Below are 20,694 nucleotides of genomic sequence, written 5' to 3'. Positions count from 1 at the left end.
CTCCACATTCTTGCCAACACTTGTTATAATAATAGTCATTGTCACTGGAGAGAGGTGAAATCTTGGTTTGCATTTCATTGATCAGTGATGTTGATTGTTACTGTGTTTGTTCTCAGCCTTGGTAATTAGCAGCATTAGAAATACTAATTCATACTAGTGAGGGGTCTAGTACAGAAGATAATGCTGCATTTGTGCACTTTGTCTTAAAGATCAAAAATGCCATTTACGAATAATTCATGCATGCTCAGCATCTTAAATTATGTTAATTGTGATGTAAATTTCTCTAAGATTCTCTATTAAAGATTGCCAATTAACCTTACTGGCTAGCAGAAATGCTGGCAAAATTTCATGGAATAGTTCTAGACACTCAATTAAAATGAGTCTTTCTGTATTGAGTGATGATATGGAACACTACAGGGGGTTTCAAGAACAATTAATATAATCGCTACCCTTAAAATTGCTGAGTACACTGTATTAATGGCTTAGTAACTGCCAATAAGGTAAAGGGAAAACTACAAAAATTTTATTTTCTTCTTTTTAATTTCATGTTGCTATATTCATTATCCTTATTCAAAACATACTAGAGTATGTTTTATGTGTTCTTTAAAAATTATTGTAATTTAAAGCATTGTAAGAGTTTCATTATCTTCCTAAAATCACTCCAATACCACTTACTGAATATCTCAGCATTCCGTGATTCAGAAATAACACTTTTAATAATACATCCTCTGTCCCAGTGACACATCTCATTTGTCTATGTGCTTTCTAAAACCCCAAAGAAATTTTTATCAATAAGGTTTAACTAATTGGATCCTGAGTAAATATTATATCATTTGTTCATAACATGTTCATTGCGCATTCATTCAAAATAAATATTTTAAAGTAACTCTTATGTTCCATGCATTGTGTTGTCATTCATACAGTAAAGCAATGCTTATATAGAAGAGTGATTCCTAATAGCAACAGCACAGGCCATAATAAAGAGAATGTCATTCTTGCTGTGATTCTCAATATGAAAATTCTTAAAACTTACTGTAAGGAATGAAAGAAGAAAGTTTGTTTGTACATTAAATTTTAATTTTCCACTTATAACAGATAGGAACTGCAGTACTGGAAAAAGGGAAGAGGAGAAAATGTAAATTGATCAAGTCTAAGACTTCAATTCATCAATACCAATGCAGATATTAGCATTAATGAATTATTAAATGATAACCACACTCAACTTATTGAGCACCTGTACTATACTTGGTATTGTACAAGAATTCTGCATGCATCATATTTCATTATTACTCATAACTATACTGTTAGGTATTATTCCTAAAGAGAGGAAGGGAGAGAGAGAGAACAATAGAGTGAGGGTAGGTCATTTGTCCCATCTCACTCAACTTAGTGAGGGTGCTAGGATTGAAACAAGCTCTGTTTTCCTCCATGATTCTAGCCATGGTGTCTGATTAATTCAATTTTCTTTTTTTTTTCTTTTTCTTTTGTTATTCATATGTGCATACAAGGCTTGGTTCATTTCTCCCCCCTGCCCCCACTCCCTCCCTTACCACCCACTTCGCCCCCTCCCTCTCCCCCCCTCAATACCCAGCAGAAACTATTTTGCCCTTATTTCTAATTTTGTTGCAGAGAGAGTATAAGCAATAATAGGAAGGAACAAGGGTTTTTGCTGGTTGAGATAAGGATAGCTATACAGTGCATTGACTCACATTGATTTCCTGTGCGTGGGTGTTACCTTCTAGGTTAACTCTTCTTGATCTAATATGAAAGTTCCTTGAGATCTTCCTATACTCAAGGCACTAGGAGTCTTCCCAATTTTGAAATGAAGACATAAAACTCATAACATTTTTTTGTGTGTGTGTGGTACAGGGGCTTGAACTCAGGGTGCACACCTTGAGCTACTCCACCAGTCTTTTATTTTTGTTTTGGGTATTTTTGAGATTGGATCTCCTGAACTATTTGCCCAATATGGCTTTGGACCACGATCCTCCTGATCTCTGCCTCCTGAGTAGCTGGGATTACAGGTGTGAGCCACTGGTGCCTGGCCCAACTCATAGCTCTTAAAAGCACTTTTTTACTCATACATAGAAAAGTCAGTTTATAGATTGTTGTAGTTTCACTAGCAAATCGTCAAGGTGCTTGTAACAAAAGCAAGGTAAATTCATAGTCTAGAAGGACTGCCTTTAATAAAACAAATCTTGAGGCCATCTTAGCAAAGGCAAGTGACCAACCACGTTCAGATCACAGAGACAGTGGATACTCCACATTTGACAGCATGGTCTCAGGTACTCTCCTCATGTAGGCTACAACTGAGCTAAATCGAAGGGATCAATGAGTTGTGCCTACTATTCAACACTTGTACATTCTAGAATGCTTCACATTGGAGAGATATTCTGAATCAACAGTGAAATGATTTAGCAGTACTTAATCCTATCTTTACAAGGATGTGATGTTTCCTTTCAACCATATTCAGAGATGTCCAACCTTAATCAAAGCAGTTATGCTTTATAATGGCCTGACAAACTGCAGAATCGCAAATTTGCATTATTCTTTCATCGAGTCTGTTGGAGAATTCTAAATAGATCTGATAATTTTTCTCAAATTTTAACTCTTATGAGGCTGTCATGATACTGTCAGGAAATGCCAATATGTCAACCCTTCATTTTACCAGACATGGCAACGTAAGTATTGCTTTAAAAGAACAATGGGAATTACTAGTGCATTATCTTTTTTGACACAGGAAGGGCTTGGGAGAGAATGTTTGTAGTGTACAATGATAAAGGGGAACAAATTCAGCAGATCTGCCATATATTTTGAAAAAGCAGACAATAAATTATTTGACTAATGCTAAACATGTAACCTGTTTGCAACAACTTTCATTGATTCATTTACTAATGATATAAATTATATAAAAGAGAATATGCAAAGAGCATGCTAGAAAATAAAAAGCTTTGAAATTAGTTCTAAGTACAATTTCAAAATTCTCCTGTGGCATAGGCAAGTTATTTGCATTTTCTGAGTCTTAATTTCCTTATCTGCAAAACGGTTTATGTGAGTATTAAAAAAACCAATAGATGAAAATGCCTAGTCAATGCCTGGCATATACTATGTGCTCACAATGCTGTTTTTCTTCTCAAGCTCTGAAAGTGAAGGAAAGTTTAGAGTAGAATACAAAATGAATAGGTTCTAACACTGTCTTCAAAGAATCAATATGATTTGGAAATACTGAAAAGTGAGTAAGTCACAAATGACTGATAGATTGCAATACTGACCATGGTACTTGCAGTTCCTTCCTTAAGACGTGGAGTCCTGCATTAAGACTGTTCTTGCCATTTGTCTTGATGAGCAGGCTGTCTTGGACTATGTACTGTGACAGTTTGAGTCTAGCAGATTCACTTGCATTGCTCTTAAGAACTCACTACCACTTCCAGCAGGTGAGAGACCACACGGGGCAGATGACCAATCACAGTTAGCCCCCAGCCAACCCAGCAGCAGATCCCCGACTGTGAGTCCAGCCAAGACCTGAGCTGCCTAACAGAACTGCAGGCTAAGTGAATGGTGGCTGTTTTAAGTCACTAAAATCTGGGAGAAGGAGGTAGTTATTCAACAACAGACAACTGAGGCAAATGTAAGGAGATATGGAGTCATGCCATTTTTCAACTAAAACACTAAATCATAGGAATACAGGTTTTGGGGTTTTTTTTGTCTATTCTTTTTTGGTGCTGGGATCAAACCCAGGGTCTCACGCATGCTAGGCAAGTGCTGTACCACTGAGCTACATCCCAGCCCAGGAATACCGGTTTGAAACAATTTTGGAAATGATTAGTCATCATTCCAACAGCCTGTGTGGTATACCAGTTGCTATTGCTGAAGACTAATGAAAGATGCAAATCTCTCACTAGTGGGAATTAAGGGTTTCATGGTTTGCAACTGGAGATACAAAGGTTAATTTTCCTCAGGCAATATTCTTCTGAGTCCAGGAGCTGTGATTATGTACTATATGTGGCAACAGAGGAAAAAGACAACAAGGGAAGAAAAACTGGAAAAAATTATTCATGAAAAGGACAATAAAAGGAATTTGGAGCAAAGAATGCAAGTTTCATATTGCAGATAGCAAAAAGCAAAGGCTGGTTAACGTGTCTTTTTCCTATGTCACCTGTCCATTGCAATAAAAGGACAATCCCGGCTTTTACCTAACCTCTTTTTTTTCTTCTTTGCCAAGTAGAGCACACCATGAACATGATTAAATATAATTTTAAAATTGTGTCATATTGGTTTCTCTTTGTGAAGCAGACAACACAGTGTACCATTGAAGGAAATAATTTGAGATATATGAGTGAAAGATCACCATGCAGTTGAAAAGTTCTTCTAAATATGGGCTAAATTCTGTGATTTGTGTAATGGTTAACTTTGTGCTTATTTGTGCAAATTTCAGAGGTCATGAACAGATTGTTTCTGAAAAGTGTGAAATCTGAGAGTGCCTTTTGTCCACCCTAGTACAAATCAATACTGCAACGGAGGTGGGACTGAGCTGTAAAACTTACAAATGGCAAAGTCCTTGGGGTGGCATTTGTCATGTGTACTCACTGCCCCCCGAATGTCAAGGAAAACGCTAGCTCTGAGTAACAACCCTGAAATATTTTCTGACTTGGATTGAAATCCAGCAATGGAGGGCTTATTCAAATTCTCTGAATGATCCATTCTGGTGCCCACTTATGCCTCACAATGATAGATGGGACACAGGACATACTTAGAACATTAAGGGACATCCCTGACTTTCGCAATGGAAGAAATAGATTGGGAACTAGTGAAGGGAGGGAGGCACTTTTCTGTGTCAGAGACATGAAACCAGGGTAATTCTCTTGCTTTTTGTCTTTACTTTTGTTACACTAATTTTTGTTACACTGAGTGTATACTCAGTATTTTGATAACTTTTATTCTTTTGTAGTGTTGGGGTTTGAACTCAAGCTGTCACACTTGCTAGGCAGGTTCTCTACTGCTTGGGTCATGGCCCCATACATTTTTGCTGTAGTTATTTTTAAAATAGGGTCTCATTTTATGCTTGGGTAGGCCTGGACTATGACCCTCCTATTTATGCTTCCTGGGTGGCTGGGATAACAGGTGAGTGCCACCATACACAGGTTATTGGTCGATATGGGAATTTGCAAACTTTTTGCTTGGGCTGGCCTCAAACTGCCATCCTCTATCTCCTCCTCCTGAAGAGCTGGGATTACAGGTGTGAACTACCATTATTTTTGAAGGGCTACAGTGAGTGGATCATAATCATGTAGCTGTAATGTGATCAAGGCTGAAGGCTAAGATATATAATAGGAAGGATACTATACATGAAGTGGTTATACCAGAGGTCACAAGTCCAGATGCTTCTAGAAGCAGGGAAGTAATGGAAATGTTCCAAAGGAATGGAGAACTGGTGGATAGGGGTTGTGACAAGTCAAAAGGAAGAGGTGGAAATCTGTGAGTTGAGATATATTGAATTTCAAGAAATTTATGGCAGCCAGCCTTTAAGATTGTCCCCAAAGACCCCCAACCCCTGATGTTTATCCCCTTACATAGTATCCTGCTACACTGAGCTACACTCCCCAGTCCTTTTGCTATTTTTAGGTCAGATCTGGTCAGTTATCATTAATATCAAAAAGAAGAGTCACTAAGGGAAGTGGCTTGAGGAGTGAGGCATCACTGAGATGCTGAAAGGGTGGAGAGGAAGGCACTGGGCCAATCTTCCTTTAGTGGTACTGACAGGAAACGTGTGTGAGAAGGGGTTAAATGATCAAAATACTCTATTTATTTATGTATGCATTTATTTGTTTGTTTTTTGAGACAGGGTCTCTCTAGGCAGCCCAGGATGGACTTGAACTTGCCATTCTCCTGCCTCTGCTTCCCAGGTGCTGAGATTACAGGTATGTATTGCATGCTCAGCCTCTAACTTATTTATTTTTATCTGGTCTTTCCTTTATCCACTTTGTCCTTCTTTTGAAATTCAAGAAGTTAGGACAGTCTGTGTTCATGGTCTCATGGAGACAACGTGACAAAAGAAGGAAGAAAGGAATTCCCAATCTGCTTTTGCATGCAACAATTCTAGACATTTAGAGGAACTGAAATGACAGACAAAATATTTGGGAGGAAATACCATGATTAAGGGCATACTGCTTTCTTACCTTCACCCCAAAGCAGAAACAATTTCTTGGCTTTATCAGACACTACTAGAGGTTACTTTCCCAATATCCTATCCTTAAACCTTAGTTCTCAAATGTATCCAGTTATGTGTGTTAGAGAGTCTGGTCCCAGACCCATCAGCTGGGTCCTAACTGATGACTGTTAATGACAATAGTCCATTCTTTAGGCTAGTGAGAATTCTGCAAAATAAGATGCCAATGGACAGTTTTCCTCAATTTTAAGAAAAGATACAAATTTAAGATGGCCTCCCTTCTGCCTCTGAAAGTGATGTATCTGGGTAAGAGGCTTGGAACTGCTTGACTGTTTCTCTCCAGGAGGAGGAAGTGGGGACATCAGTGAGGCAGCATCCAAACAAGGGTCACGAGAATCCTCAAGATATGAAGCCAGAGCCCCGATGTTCCTTGCTGGGAATCCTCTTGTCTCTGGGCTTTTTTTGTGGCATTATAAATTGCATTGTTGTTTAAAGTATTTGGATATTCAACTGCATCCTCACTGGTGCACTGGCTGAGGGGAGAAAGGAACATGAAGAAAGAAAGAAGAGATATCTCCTAGCAGTGCCAGGAACAAGGGGACTTGCCTCAAGGGACACCCATGACTGGAAGGGGTTCAGCCTCTTTAGCTCACTCAGACTGCACTCAGTGTACCCCACATATCTCCTGCACCCAGGCTGCACTAATCTTTCTCATAAACATCTCGTGATGGTATGTCTTCCCTAGCAGCCAGCATTAGCCCTGGGAATGGCTTAACAGGAATGAGATCTTCCCCTGAAGTTGAAACAATAGTACACATACTAAAACATGCATTTTTTGTACATGTGAGATATATTTCTAATCTGCCATTTTTGAACTAACAGATGCTAATTGCTATAGGACACTGGGTTTATTTCATATCAAATTATTAGGCATCATAGGGTGGATCTACCTACTTGTGCTCTGTCAAGATTACTGTACTCTTTGAGTGCAGTTCTAAAAACCTTTCCCATGTGTAGCAGGGTCTAGAAAAGATAGGCCACCTTGATAGAAAAACTACTCTGCAGAAATCTGAAAACTTTTCTGGCTCTAGTTTCTTTCTTGTGGATTTTTTGGCTGCTTGCTATTTCTCTTACTTGTAATCTTTCACCTTCTACTCACTTGTTTGGTAAGCTAACAGCTTTCCATCTTCTGACACTGCCTTTTGCATCTTAAACAGGCCTCAGATGACCCCATCCTTTGTCTCCCTGCCTGGGCATATACACACAGACCAGCATGGCTGTTATCCTGAATCTCTTCCTAGATTTCTGATCAAAACAGAAAGGGGTCAGTGAAAGGCCATTTCCCAATTTGGCTAATCTTGGAGCTCTGGGAACCTTTGAACAAGAGGTTGTTAAGAGGTGTGGTGGCTGGAGCTTGAAGAAACATGAGATGGAACAGTAGTAAAAGCTTAAAGGGATGGGGAATCTGGATGGACTGAAGATGGAAGAGTGAAAGCAGGGACCAGGTAGGAGGGGGAGAGGAAACAGAAGATGGTAAGGAGGCTTGACAGGTGTGAGCACCTGGAATACATCTTAGACTATGTCCATAAGAGGACGGTGTGTGTTTTGTGGTTTCTCTACTAACATCTGCCAGACACTGGGCAAGTTACTTAGCTTTAAGTCTTAGTTTCCCCATTCATGAAATGGGGATAGTAATGGGGATAATAACATTTCATAGGGACATAGGGAAAATGAAATGAAGTCACAGAGGTAAAGCATTTAGAGTGACCCCTGACACACAGAGAAGGATTCAACAGAAGTTAGTTTTATCATTCTTCTTCTTCTTCTTTTTTTTTTTGCATTTAACAAGAACTCTTAAATATTTAAGGGCTAATTTATTACTTTTTAATAAATTTTTTGTTAGGATGTAATAATTATAGGGGGAGGCTTTGTAGTGACATATTCTGATTAGACTTATATTGTACATTATTTACATTGCCCCCATTGTCTCTCCCCCTTAGGCCTCTCCCCACCCCACTTAAAGCAATTGTTTCATGTAGGTATATGAAGTCTATCAACCATATACCATCACATTAATCTCCTTCCTTCACCCTCCCCCTTCCCACTAGTCTACCCCTCTCCCCGTACCTATTTTACAGTCCAGGTTTTCATTATTAATATTTAGGTTGACATTCAAAGGGGTGTCTCAATGCATGCTCTCTGTGGGTGTGCTTTACTTTGGTCTGTTCAATCCCTTTGAACACTCTCCCTTTCCTTTTACCTTCCCCCCCCCACCTGTTTTTCAAAGCTTTCAATACACATCCTTATATCCTCTACCTTCACATCTTATGTTATGTCATATACTGATGCTCTATCATTCTCTTTTCCTTTCTCTCTTTCTCCAAGTTCCATAGAGTAGTTCCACTGTTGCAAACATGTTCTACATCTGAGTTTGTATGTGATCATGCTTGTTTCTGTGTATGTTTATCTTTGAATCTATCTTCATCCTATGAGGAAAAACTTGCGGCTTTTGTCTTTCTGATCCTATTATTCTCATACATTCATGAAAAAATATCCCATCTATGCTCCTAATTTCTAAAATTATATGAAGAGGCTTAAATACTATTGACTGACTAATGAAGCATTTCAATCTGTTATTATAGAATTTATAAATTAACAATGTCATTCATATTATATTGGGCAAAATAAATTTGTTATGGCAATACCACACTAGTCCTGATAGATGATTCTCTTTCCTTTGTCATTTGTACATTTCAGGCTCCAACATCTGTTTGCTACTTTCCATTTCTCTGACACACAAGAGTATGAGATATTAGGAAGCAGTTGTGCCCCTTTTAAGTGTAAAATGTTAATCTCAGAAAAAATGATAACAGCCTGGCACTGGAGGCTCACACCTGTAAACCTGGCTACTCAGGAGCCAGAGATCAGGAAGATCACGGTTCAAAGCCAGCCCAGGGAAATAGTTCATAAGATCCTATCTTGAAAATATCCAACACAAAAAAGGCCTGGTGGAGTGGCTCAAGTTGTCAGCCCTGAGTTTAAACCCCAGTACAGCAAAAAAAAAAAAAAAAAGAAAAGAAAAGAAAAGAAAAACAACATGGGTATTTAATAACCTTTTATATGAGTCATTAAATTAAAATACTACCATCTATAGTGAAATGTATCAGATTTAGTAGGAAGCACTAAAATTTACAGATTAAATTTATTTTGTTTTCTGAAAATATATTTTAGCTATAGGCCTATTACTTTCCAAATGTAAATTTTAGTTCTTAACTTTCAGGCTGAGCTGAATTTCTATTATTCTTTCTTTTATTCACTTACTTTCTTTGAGCATGATAATGGGCAATGAAATGCCCAAAAGATGCAAGGGAAAGAGAACAAGCAGAAAAGCACTCTGAAGTGAGTAAAGAAATAGACCTGAAACAACTGGGAGTACACTGTAGTGTTCTATATTATTTTCTACAAGTGATAAGTGGATTTTAGACATACTTAAATCCTGGAGAAGGACTAAAAATAAAAATATATAATTGAGGTCCGTATTTACTGGATAGCTACTTCAGTTTTTTTTCCTTGTAAAAAAAAGAACCTCCAATTTTCCAAGGCCCAACATCAAGTTAAATTAGAAATGAAGACTTTGGACTGCTGTACTGAATGAGGACTCAGGAGCCATGGTCTCCTGCCATGGGCACCCACGAAGCAACTTCAGGAGGACAGCAATCAGCCTCTCCTCCCCTGGGGAGCTCAGAATCCACTGAGATGGGCATCAACCAGGGAAAAGCAATTCCTTTCTAACCAAACAGAGCTGCACATGTACCAAATGATCTAGAAAGTGGGAGATCTTTCCAATTTATGATTTGTTTGAGGATAGGAAGTCTTTTTATGTCTGAGTTCTGAGATTTTTTTGCAGATACAGAAAATACCATGATGGATAGTGCTGGTTCTAGCAAGTCTCTGAAATTCTTTTCCCTCTGGCCAATAGTAAACTAGAATTCATCTTTTATGCTTGGAATCCAAGTTCTACACATTTTATAGTTATACATGCGCAGCCAACCCTAAGCCTCATAGCAAGGAGTTGAATGATTTTTGAAGCCTACATTGGGAGAATATGGCCCATTGTAATGGGTGATGAATGGGTTTTTGGTACAGTAGGAACGCAGGGTCAGAGTCCAAGACATGGACACACCTCAGTTGCCAGAGATGCTCTGATGTGAGCAGGAGCTCTGTGATGGCTGAATTTCCACTTCCCCATGCATCCGTTGTAATCCTAACCTCCAGTGCCGCTAACTGTGACTGTAATTGGAAACGGGGTATTTAAAGAAGTAATTAAATTAAAATGGAATTATTAGGCTGGGCCCTAATCCAATATGATTAGGTGTTCCTGTAAGAAGAGGAAATTTGGACGCAGACAGGTAGAGAGGAAAGATGACGAGAAGACACAGAGAAGATGGCCTTCTACAAATCGAGAAGTGAGCTGTAAACGGAACCACCCCTCCAACACCTTGATCTGGGACTTGTAAGCTCCAAAGTGTGAGAAAATGAATTTTTCTTGTTTCAACCACCCAGTCTGTGGTATGTGGTGATGGTAACCCATGAAACACACAAGAGCTCTGTTTGTAGAAGCTGTTAAACCTCATTAGACAGTGTAAGTCAACACTCAGTGAAGGCAGGTCCCCTCACTAAGAGCAGGTGTTGTTTCCACCTGTAGGGAGGAAGTCAGCCTGAAGAGGGGAGTTTGGGGAATATCAATGAGTTCAAGGGCCCTAGAGCAGATGAGGGGAAGAAGAGGGGAGAGTGCAAGAAAGGAGGGGCTTATGTGTAACAAAACATTTTCCTTTGCTTTCTTATTACAAAAGCTTTTTATAATCATCATAGAAATATTAGGAAATGCAGATGAAGAGAATGAAGAAACAGAATATAACTGGTCTCACCACTTGGAGATTTATGCATTTTGTCTTTCCAGACCTTTCCCTATAAGCACACAAATCTACATACATAACGTATGGTACATAATATATAAACATCTGAGCAAAAATGGGACAACTTTTTGTGAACATCTTTTTGAGACAAGATCTTCTATGTAGGCCAGGCTAGCCTCAAACTCACATTCCTCCTGTCTCAGTCTCACAAATGCTGGGATTGCAGGCATGTACCACCATGCCTGGCTTGTGATCATTTTTCATGTCAATAATTTTTCATTTATAGAATAATTGTCAATGTCTGATGCTATTTCTTTATATTGATTGTATTGTAGAAATGGAGCTGGTGGGTAGGATATGTCTAGGCTTAGGCATATGCAAAGGCTTTAATATATTTTTGCCAAATTACCTTCCAGAAAGGATATAGCTATTTATATTCAGCAAGTCTATCTCAAGTATAACATAAAGCCCTGTTACCAATTACTGCAGACTCAGCTGCTCAAGGACTTTCAGCCAAATTCCTAGGAAAGAAAGTGTGGAAACTTGAGGGCACTGAAAATCTGTGCTGATGACTCAGGACACTTAAGTGGCTTGGTGGAGGAGTGACCAGCATTGATGGAAAGGCATTTCCACCTTAGCAGAGCAACAGGTGGGGCTAAGTGTGGCAGGATCAGCATGTCCTGCCATGGAGATGGGAGCTGCCAGTTCCCCCAGGAGAGGCCAGACTGGGTCAGAGACTAGGAGTCTATTTGGAGAGCAGGGCACCCATGGGGTTGTGGAGAATGGAGAAGTGTGGAGAGGGGACTCACATTGTTCACTTGAGAGTGGAAGCCCTCTCCCCAGGGGCCTGTGAGGAAGCTGGGAGGGGCTGTGGGCTGAGGTTCTGGGGATTTCACTGCAAGGAGCCTGAGTTCACTGTGATTATGACCCCTGCTTGTTAGTTTTATCCCTTGAGCTTTTGGGGCCTGGGAAAATACAGGTTATTCTAGAGAATGAGAGCATAATGACTGATAGCCTTTGCTGTTTTGTGCATTAATGGAAGAGGCTATTTGATTTTGGTTCTTTGCCCAGTCTAAGACATCTCAGGCATACTTAAAACCAAGCTAATCTTTAATGAAAAAATAAAATGTTTTATTTTATAAACATGAAAGCTATGTGGCACATGATAAAGCGTGTTGGCCAGTAAACTTCTACATAATATGATAAATAAGATAGGATACTCTTGGGAGAACTTGAACGTCACTCATCACTGGAAGACTTCAAAAGAACGTTCACCAGGAGCGCCTCTGAGGAAGATAAGCAGTAAGCTCTGGCTTAGTTTTAGATGAAGCTTGTGGGAAAGGGGCTGTCACCTCTTACTGTGATCAGGATACTTGGAGCACTTAGCTGCCCTTGGCTTTTGTCCCTTTGCTGATAAGATATAACATACATACCAGAAAGATAGTCACACCAATGTGGATGTATTGGACATATAAGTGAGGAATCAACAAAATTGTATTTGGCTTCTTTGATATTTATTTTTTCTTTTGGTGGCGGTGAGAATGGAATCCAGGACCTCCTGTGCTTAGCTCCACTGCCACGCTAAGACCCCAGCCCCTTGGCTTCTTTGAAATGTAGGTTTAGTTGCCAAAATTCCTCCCTTAAATTAACGTATGTTCTGTACATTTGCCCAAAACAATGAATAAATTTCCAATAAAATAAACAATTTCTTTCCCTGGATTGTTTCCTTCTATCTTCAAGAGGTACCATGGAGAATTAATCATTTCGTAATCTCACTGACTACAGCCAATGAAATTAAAAATGGCTATGGAAAAACCGGGCTTACCATCTATCACTGGTTTTGGCTGAGAATTTTTGAGGCGCAGTGATGGCCGGAAGCGGGTTCGGTCATTGAAACTCCAGCTCTTCTGCACTTTGGTGGGACTGCCCTCGGCTGTGATGTCGGTGCTCAGGGACCTCCTGTCACCTACTGAAGCTTGTCTGCTCTTAATACTCTGGCCCCTCGGGCTAGCCATGCGCACACGCTCCTTAAAACTTAGCTTCTGACTGTGGAGAACAGAGGCACGGTTTTTCCATTTCAAGAAATTGCTTCCGTTGCACTCGGGTCAGTCTTCTGAGAAACTGTGCGTGGTTATATATTTCACAGGCAAAACGGTGGAGCAAGTAGGGACATAATGTATTTCTCCATTATTGAAAAGTTGAGCTTTACTTAATCTCTGTTTGTGTTCACTTGTAATTCGGCTCATTTTATAGGCATACACACACTTCTTGGATGCATCACAGTAAGATCTGAGACCAGGTACAGCAGTTTGTACCAGATTGCACTGGCGATAACCAAGGATTGGTTTGGAATTCACTTTAAAAACTATTGGGTGATTTTAGCTTTTTCCCTAACTTTTAAGATTTGAAAAACAAAGTAATCTTGTTTGGGAGCATATCTCTTTGTAATTTCTTAACATCTCTATAGGAAAACAGGGATGACAGTTACACATGTCCCCACATTCAACATGCATTTTATCTTCCAGGCAAGATTATGATATGCATAAATTCATGCAATTTCATAGCAGTTGGTAGCACTGCATATATATTAAACATACAACACTTAACATTACGGTTCTTTTATGCTTATATGCATTCTTCTGAGACAGAAACCACGCAAGGTAGAACAGCCTCAACACATAATGAATGTGATGACTGATTAGTGGAATGCAATGTAGTGTTCACTTACAAAATTTCCTGCTATTAAACAGGTTATTGATTTGCTGTGGCAGCTACTGGTAAGTTACATGTATTTAAACATTCAGTTCTTTGATGCTGGCCAGGATTGAATTGTTATGGTCTGATCAAGGAAGCATTAACAACAACAATAAAACCCCAAATACATCTTTACACTTGCCTAATCAAGGGATGTGGTGTGATGTGCTGGGGGAAGGCGGGGGGGGAGGCAGGGTGGAGTCAAAGAAACTTGGGTTTTGAAATCCTTATCTCTAATATTAGGATACAAGTGCCAGCAAGCTAAGGAATTTTTGTAGGAATCAAATGAACTATAGGAAGATTTGTATACCCATTTTGTTTGTTTTCTTGTTCTTTTACAAAGTGCTTGTGCTATGCATTAGAAGGCCACACACTATTATCAATGTGTGAGGCCCAGGACTCAGAAGAGCCTAGAAAAATATAATGGGGCAATGGATGTGAGGGGAGGTTGCTTGGAGCGCTACTTGGAGTCATGCTGCAGCCTTCATGGGGGATGAAGGAGCATTCTCAGGGGTAAGGATTGTCTGAGACGAAGTGGAGGTCTTGTCTTTTCCACTTACTGCAAGGTCCACTGTCCACAGCTGCAGCATGCCAACAGCAAATGTTTTTAGTGGACATGTGTTTCATAGCTAACAAGAAACAATAACATTTATTTTTCCATGCCTAGTTGTTTCACAAATGATATTCTAAAAAGGCACCATGTTTTATGTGTGTTTACATGAAAACAAATCAAATCATGAACTGTGGTGGTCAGAGAGTTCTGGTTACAACAGAGGAGTTGACCATGCAGCTGACACCACCCTTTCTAAAAGCAGACACAGCAAAGCCCAGTGCGACCAGCTGAAGGCACATGCAAAGAGCAGGCTGGGCAGTTTTGTGATGAGTTCAAGAATTCTTGACAACAGGCCCATAAGCCCAAGGGCTTCTCTAGACTTGACAAATGTGTCATAAAATGATAGATTACATTAAAGAAGAGCGACAATAACATCATAAAACTGCATCTTTTTATTCTCAGCTAAGTTCTCCATGTCATCCAAAAGGCTTCAATTATTTAAACAAATCCGTCAAAGGGATAGAGCCCAAAATGTCTACTTTTCATAATCTTTTTTTAATTGTAAAAATTTCAATCTCTTTCTAATTTCAATACATTTAAGCCATAATTTAATTTATGATCATCTGGTTCAGGACACATAGGCTCACTCCTGCACCTTGATTTAGGTTAATAACTGCACAAGTAGTCCTCACTACATCTGGTCTTTGGTAACAGTACCTGTTCTCAAACTAACAGATGCTGTAGAAGTCTGACTACAGTAAATATCAAATTACTCTCCCAAATTTTCAAGATATGTTTCCTTCCTAAGCCAATAAAATGAACAGGCAACTGTTAAAAAAATCATAAAACAATTTAATATGGCCTTTCTTTTATTCCTTTAAAAAAAAAAAAGATCTGTTTTTGGCTAGGGGCAGTAGTTCACACCTGTTAATCTCAGTTATTCCAGAGGCAGTGATTGCAGAATCATGGCTCAAGGCCAGCCCAGGCAAAAAATTACCAAGACTCTATCTCAACAAGTAAGTTGGGTGGTGGCAGTGTACACCTGTCATCCCAGTTACCTGGGAGGCATACACAGAATTGTGATCCAGCCCAGTCCAAGCAAAAATGCAAGACCCTAACTGCAAAAAGGGCTGGGGGTGTGGCTCTGGTGGTAGAGCTCCTGTCTAACAAGCATGAGTCTCTGAGTTCAAACCTTGGTACTACCTCCCCAAAAATTTCGATGACTAAAAGAGTATAAAATATCTAAATTGAAAGTATCAACATTAAACGTGGTTTATTTATGATAAAATATTTAAGAATTGCTTCTACAAATCTGTTTTAAAATTGTCCCTATGAAATATTTTGACATTACTTCTATGAATTAATGGAAAGTAGGAATAAAATTCTCTAAATCACAATACCATTTAAAGCACTTAAAATTGATAAATTAATTCTAGATGTCACTTCCTTTTTGTCCTTCTGAAGTATACAAGTATTTGCTAATACCTCAGATTTTTAGAATTTCCAAAAACTATTTTAAAATGAACTCAATAAATTACACACCAAATTAGAGAAAATGTGATGTTTTCACTTTCTCTTTTCACATAATGTTATGAAAATTCAGAATAATATCCTAACCCAGAACTTTTTAACTAGCCAAAATTTTTTACCCTAAGGCAAATATGTGTTTGTGTGTCCTGTCATGGAAAAGCTCACTTTTATTAGTTGTTCTACTTCAGCTCCCCTTTGGAAATCAACAGAGCATCTAGATTAGATAAGTAAAGAACTGATTAGGTAGCTGTTACTGAAAACACACATCGATTAAAAATATAGATTCTTCACTGGTACATTCAAATTTCCATTATTTTCTTGCCTTTTTCTGGTGACATTTATAAGCAGGACTTTTGAGGAAGATTTATGTAACAGCAATTTTAGGAAGAACACCACGAATGATCCCCTGGAGGCCAATAAGGAGGTCTCTCTTTGGAGAAAGTAGGCAGAAGGTCGCTGTGGTCATTGATTGGTGCATTTTAGGATGCAGTCCTGCATTCCCAGCTCAGGGGAGTCTGCCCAACTGCTCCGTACTTGAGGGTTGAATCCATCTTCAGAACCACATGTACCAGTCACTCAAATGGTTCAGCATGCAGTTGACTACTGGATGCTCCCTGCCAGGAAACTGTGTGGCACCATAACCCCATGGTAATCCTCCAGCACTTAGAACGCTGTAGTTATTGTTATACTTAATCGAGGTTTAGCTCTTTATAGGATAAACATTCTACAGATTTTCGCCTCAGGCACAATAATGGCAAACCGAGCCTTAACAATCCAATGCGTGCAGCAGCTTAGCAGTTGTTCAGCCACAAGGGGGCGCCAACGGGCTGGCTGCCGGTCCTAGCCAGGACCTTGCCTAGTTGTCCCAGTGGGGATTAACAAAAGCAGGCAACAGGCAACAAGGAAAATTCCAAGCGGGCTGGAAACCTCATTCGAGAAGTCCCTAGGGAGAGTGAGTCTGAGAACAGGGCTCAGGTGGGGTGGCGTGTAACCTGGTCATGCACCTGTTAGTTGACATTCTCAAATCTCATGTCAATAGCCGGGATGCTGGGTACCTCTGCTTCCGTGAGGTGTACATTCTGAAGAGCTTCTGCTTATTACTACAGAACTTACGAGGAGTGAGGGAAATAGAGCAGCGCATTACTAAGCATTTCACCACCAGGAAAGTGCTTAGGGATTTCTTTCTTTCTTTTACTAAAAACAAAGGCATTTCACTTTATGGGTTTTTAATATATAAGTATGTAGGCTATATAAGCAGTGAGTACTAGGCAGTTTAATTGTGCTGGTTGAAATACGCCAGTGCTCTTCATGGTTAGGCAGAAGTAATTAGATTTGAACTAGGCATTGCAAATGATAGTGGTCTATGTGTTAGCATCCATCAATTTCAGGTAAAAATAACTACAAACATTTTAGACTGTAGCAAGCTCCTCTAGAAAATATCAATGCAACATAATATAAGTGAATGGGGAATAAAATACTTTAGAAATTTGCAGGATAAATATTTACAGAAATCAATGATTACATGAATTGCTTGGAAATGTAAAGATAGCTAGTTTTTGATCTCTGTGAGACACCAGCAGTTATAGTTATATAGGTAACTGTCAGATTGGATACATACTAAAAAAAATGAACAGAAGAAAAGATTCTAGGCAGCTCATTTGTTAATAAAAAAGGATGTTTCTTATTTTAAGTCCTGTGATATACTTTAAAAGAGTAAATCCTTTTCCTCTATCAATAAACGTGAACAGAAGGAGAGATGATTTTGTAAAGACTGTTTTGGAAACAAGCTAACATTTTGCCAGTAAGGACCCAAACTGACTATGCTGGGAAAAAATAAAGTCTAGTCATATTGAGTTTAATTTAACAATACTTGCAGATTATTCATTGAACACAGAAAAAAATGTAGCTAATGGAAGGTAAATATAGAAGAAAGACAAGAACACACAATAAAATTCCTTCCACAAGTGCGCTAGAGTTCCATCCAAGTCTTACACCATCTTAAAACCCAATAAAAGCCAACATGCTGGAGCGGTGTAGACAAAGCATCAATGAGTCACAGCACAAGACTGTAATGTAATAAAAGAATATTATTTGTGCCTGAACTTTTAGGACATGCATCTTATGTCAGTCTTACAGGCAACTGCTAAGGCAAGTTTAGACAGTCTGCCATCTGAGAAGTTTGAGAGGCTTGTGGCAAAGCTTCGTAAACTGGAAGTGAGGCAGCTCCATACTTAGCCATTGTTTATTTACACAGGAGGAGCGGAGGCAGTAGTGAGACTTATAGGTAATCCCCAAATCTCAGAGAGTAGCAATGAAAATTTAGGCAGGAAGAGGTAAACGCTTTCTTATACCAATGTAATGACTCAATGACCACTACCTGAGGGCCTGGTCAAGGAGGAAACGGTGTGGCCAGGGTGTGGTTCATGGTAGAGCACTTGCCTAGCATGTACAAGGCCCTGGGTTTGATCTCTAGCACAGAAGGAGGCGGGGAGGGGGAAAGAAGAAGAAAAACATAGGAGTTCAAGGGGAGAATACTGGGTTAATGTGGCAGGTGAGAACATTGGGTTAGTGTTCTCAGGTAAATTCTATTCTCTGAAAATAACAATTTGTACCATACATAGAAAAACTGTCCAATTTAAAAGAAGAGTAGGAAAAATTACTTAATGAGATGATTAAATAGAATAAAATTAGTAAAACATTTATGACTGCATATATGAAGTTAGACTGATTTAGTGGGAAGACAGAGGGAAATAAATGAACAATAAAATGATGATAAACAAATTGTATTTATGGTCTAAGGAAAGGATGAATAGAGCAGGCTCAGCTAAGAGCAACAGTGATTTGTACCTGACCCTTACCAAAGACAGCCAAAGAAACAATATGTCAGTATTGCTCAGTTGAGTTATATTTAAGTTTTTTCCTTGGGACTGATGGTTTGTATTTTTAAAGAAAGCTTTTGGATCTGTCACAAACAATACAACACTGTTTCTTAGCCTGAGATATCATAGATAAATTTTGTTTAAACATACCCTAGCTTTAGTGTAGAAAGAAAAAACTTCTCTTTTTGACAAGAACATTCCAAAGTAAGGAACATAATTAACTGAAGGTTACATGAATGTCTTTGACCTCCATCTATTCTGCAGAGAGTAAAGTCTTTAGTGAATGGCTGTCTGTGATGCCTGGAACCTGGAAGAGGGGTGACAGCTGGTGTGTTGAGTTCATCTGCACTTGGGTTACTCCTAGTTTTTTTTTTTTTAATATTAAGAAAAACCACAAAGAAGGATTTAGGAGATTCCACACTTTAAGATATATGAAAGGTAAAAAACTGGCCCCAACTTGGGCTGAATGTTTTCTTATCTGAACCGCCTTCAATAACCCAATAGTGCAAAGGCTGTGAGGGGCTCTATGCTATTGGGCTGTGCTAATTAGTTCCTTTGAAATGGGGTCAAGCATTAATTCACAATAGTCTGGATCCAGAGCTGCTGCTCTTCTCTAAGGGAGAGCTCTTATTATAAATGCATTTTCCTTTGTGCATATTTTGCTTGAGCAAGGACAAATTTGTTATTTTCTAAGATGGCGCTGTTGCTATTGTTATTACAATAGTCTTTCCGCATTCGTTATGCAATATTATAAATTCCATTGCATATGGAGCACAAGGTAAAAGCCAAGGCAATATTAAAATGGGAGTTTCAATGTGCACAATTTTTTATGTGTTAATTAAAAAAAGAAAATTAAGTAAGCAAAGCCTTTGCTTATTTTTTCAGATTATTGCACTGTTTTTAATTTTCTTTCTTTATATTTTTCCTTATTGTGTTTTTTTTCCTGTCTTCCACATGAACTATACTTGAAGTAAGGACATTTTATTACTTTGTCCAAGAATAGTTTATTTAGCGCATTCTTTGCCATAGCTTTACACAGATGATGTGATAGATAGATAGCCGGGGGACAGGAGACACGAGTGTGTGAAGTATGAGATATTAAGCAAGCAAGGTATCCAGGCTAGGTAGTAGCATAGGACTTGTTTCAAGTTAGATTTCAAATTGTCAAATGTCCAAGGACTGCAGAGAAGCAAGAAATTTCTGGATGATTCTTTAAGTTATGAATTGAGCTTGGTGGTCCTGTATATATTCAAATCTGAGGTGAAAACCTCAGTCACAAGCATGCAAAAGAGATTTAAATGTTTTAGATGCAAGTGAACAACATGAAATTTTGAAAATTTTATTAGTAGTCCTTTTGCACTGTGACAGATGACTGGAAGACTCATTTTTTGGACTAGTGAGCAGAAGCTCAAAAGTGACACTTCGTTTTCTGCTATCCTAATCTAGAAAATGCACTAGCCCAGTCATCCCTCACTGAGGATGGTCAAAAGAATCTCTGAATTCTTTACAAATGTCCCCTTTGGGTGTTAATACTTCCCTTTTGGAGGATGAAACCAAGATAGGTGAACTTACTCTCTAGTAGTTCTAGAATTTATGCCAAAGATGGTCTCTGCCCTTTGAATTTGGAAACAAACGCCCCTTTGAGATAATTTGTAAAAATAGATAGCTCCTGAGAAAGGGAAGCTTTTTAAATATCACCAAAGAAATTAAAACAGTTTATAATAGCTATGATTTAATTTAGTTTGTGTTATTTTGTTCAAGTAATGTTGACACAACAGAAGGGTGATGAAGGCTGTGTGAAAACTGCAAAAAGGACCAAGGGCCAGAGTTGATTAGCTTGACTCTTCCAGTGCTGCAAAGAATACTGAGCCGAATGACTAGACCCTCTCTTTGGTC

The 20,694-nt window shown here is 38.9% G+C and overlaps 3 protein-coding genes across 4 annotated transcripts in view; 1 reads left to right on the top strand and 2 right to left on the bottom strand.

The window, feature by feature from the left end:
• The window catches only part of LOC141421230 (inhibitor of Bruton tyrosine kinase-like), a 1,912,155-nt gene that overhangs the window by 114,160 nt on the left and 1,777,301 nt on the right, over positions 1 to 20,694 (top strand). The gene's annotated exons all lie outside the window — the stretch shown is intronic.
• Positions 1 to 20,694, bottom strand: part of LOC141410465 (inhibitor of Bruton tyrosine kinase-like) — a 973,048-nt gene that overhangs the window by 715,705 nt on the left and 236,649 nt on the right. The gene's annotated exons all lie outside the window — the stretch shown is intronic.
• The window catches only part of LOC141421250 (potassium voltage-gated channel subfamily KQT member 5-like), a 47,398-nt gene that overhangs the window by 21,420 nt on the left and 5,284 nt on the right, over positions 1 to 20,694 (bottom strand). Inside the window, exon 2 of the mRNA XM_074066916.1 lies at positions 12,908 to 13,128. Within this exon, the coding sequence (XP_073923017.1) occupies positions 12,908 to 13,097 (190 nt within the window). The 5' untranslated portion in view covers positions 13,098 to 13,128. The remainder of the gene's footprint in view (positions 1 to 12,907; positions 13,129 to 20,694) is intronic.

Source organism: Castor canadensis, chromosome 3, assembly GCF_047511655.1.
Source record: "Castor canadensis chromosome 3, mCasCan1.hap1v2, whole genome shotgun sequence".
NCBI lineage: Eukaryota > Metazoa > Chordata > Mammalia > Rodentia > Castoridae > Castor > Castor canadensis.
This window is presented reverse-complemented; position numbering and strand designations above follow the sequence as displayed.